Below are 1995 nucleotides of genomic sequence, written 5' to 3'. Positions count from 1 at the left end.
GGCTGGGCCCTGAGGCTGGCCAGAGTTGTGGAGGATCCTTGGTCTGTTGGGGCCAGAGGCTGTGCTCCACAGTTAGGCAGCATTGCTGGCCGGCTTTCCTGTCTCACAAGGAACTTAGGTTGGGCTCTGAGACTGACCTCCACAGTGAGGCTATACCACTGGCTAAGGATGCAAGCCAGACAGAAGCTGCCTACCATCCTTCCTGGCCAGACAATTTGGTTGGCTTGGGTCTGCAGGCGGGCAAGCTGCTGGCTGGTCTCTCTGATTGGGTACCACTGCTAGTAGGAATGCAGTGTCATTGCCAAGATCCATGCAGTGATTGCTGAAGCCTTGACCAGTTCTTTGCTTCTAGGTGACCCAGGTGGTCTAGTCCTGCTGATTCCCTCAATGTTCTCTGTGACATGGGACAGAGCTGGACCTCCTAGGATGTGCTTTGGAATGCTTTTTGAAGCTGGATAGCTACTTTGGCTCTCTTTTTTCCCATTGAAGAGATTGTGGGCCCAGGGGAACTCCATCCATGTTGTGATGGCGCTTGGGGGAAGGGTGATTCTGCCAAAGTAAAATTCTTACTCTTACCCTTCTAATGAAGGGTGAAACACCAAGCTTGGTGTTTTCAGGATAAGGGGCAAGGTCAGTGAGTTGGAAGCCTGGACAACCAGGATAAAGGGGATATAACATGAAGCTTGGAAGATAAGTAGATGTCACATAACATAGCATCTAAGGACATGGTAAGAAGACAGCAATGACAAAACCTAATATTGTGTGCTCAGTAACCTCCTCTACTGAAAGGCAAATTAAGAATCCCTCAATATTCCACATGACTGTTATCTAGGACACTGACTCCATAGGTGCCTTGAGTAGAATCAAGGTTGAGCCTCAGAAAGAACTGAAATAGAAATGAAATCTGTCTTCAGTACTTCAAACCATTCATAGGTATCCCCAGAAACTACATCATCAAGTCAGCCCTACCAATCCACCCACCATGGACAGTAAATCTGTAAAGGTCATAAAATCATCCAGAGTCTTCCCTGCTTCATCCCACTTTATCTGTCTGCTCTCCAGCCCACCCTGATTGTGCTACTGGACATGTTCGATGTGAATACCCAGCTTTGACAACAGGACTTCCTAAAGACCATTCTCAATCATCTGGACCTGTCTGCTTCTAGCCTTTTTTTTTCTGAGAGACCCTAGTGTTGAAATTCTATAAATTACCCCTTAACAGGACCAGTATAATTTAGCAAAATGCAGATGCCTTTAACAATATGGTACATATACTCTCACACCTGAACCACCATCAATGGGATCTCCTCCATTCTGTATGTCAGATAAAACTTTCTGCTGCCCTAACACCCACTGGGGGCTCACCTTTCAGGGTCCAAAGGCATTGCACCCCTCCCAGGTCTTGAGGAGAAGGGCCCCCAGGGTAACCTGAAAAGGCATTGCTTTCCCACTCTGACTCTCCTCCTCCTTCCTTAAATCCCCAGGAAACTGTTGGATCCAGAGCCATCATTTCTGAAGGAGTGCCGGAGGAGAGGTGACAACCTGTACGTGGTGACAGAAGCTGTTGAACTGATCAACAATACTGTGCTGTACAATAGCAGTGGTGTGAATATTTTAGGGAAAATTTCTCTTTGGATTACATATGGCAAGGTATAAAGTTGTCCTGAAGTGGGATTGAAATACAAAACATATAGCCCGTCCTGGCAGCCAAGCTTCATTTCCTAGGGGGCTCTGGACTCTGTTTCCAGGGATTACAAAGGATGGAGTCCTTATTTCCCACTTCTTACCTGTCAGTGTATCCTGACTTCTGATCTGAGAGTATATTCTAATATCCTCCATTATAGTGTTTTACTATACGGGGTCATGCAGTATTGACAAAATCAGAAATATATTTAATTATTTAGTATTGTGTTTTGCTTTGGGTAAATGATAAATTCTGCAGAATTCAAGTGTGTGATCTCTGTATTATATACAGTCTAGTTTTGTGGCTGGAAG

The 1995-nt window shown here is 45.5% G+C and overlaps 1 protein-coding gene across 1 annotated transcript in view; it reads left to right on the top strand.

The window, feature by feature from the left end:
• Nucleotides 1-1995, top strand: part of GSDMC (gasdermin C) — a 49473-nt gene that overhangs the window by 28071 nt on the left and 19407 nt on the right. Inside the window, exon 4 of the mRNA XM_011976458.1 lies at nucleotides 1485-1650. Coding sequence (XP_011831848.1) covers nucleotides 1485-1650 — 166 coding nt within the window. The remainder of the gene's footprint in view (nucleotides 1-1484; nucleotides 1651-1995) is intronic.

Source organism: Mandrillus leucophaeus, unplaced genomic scaffold (assembly GCF_000951045.1).
Source record: "Mandrillus leucophaeus isolate KB7577 unplaced genomic scaffold, Mleu.le_1.0 Scaffold1664, whole genome shotgun sequence".
Lineage (NCBI taxonomy): Eukaryota > Metazoa > Chordata > Mammalia > Primates > Cercopithecidae > Mandrillus > Mandrillus leucophaeus.
Note: the sequence above shows the minus strand (reverse complement) of the source record. Positions and strands in the feature narration are given on the sequence as shown.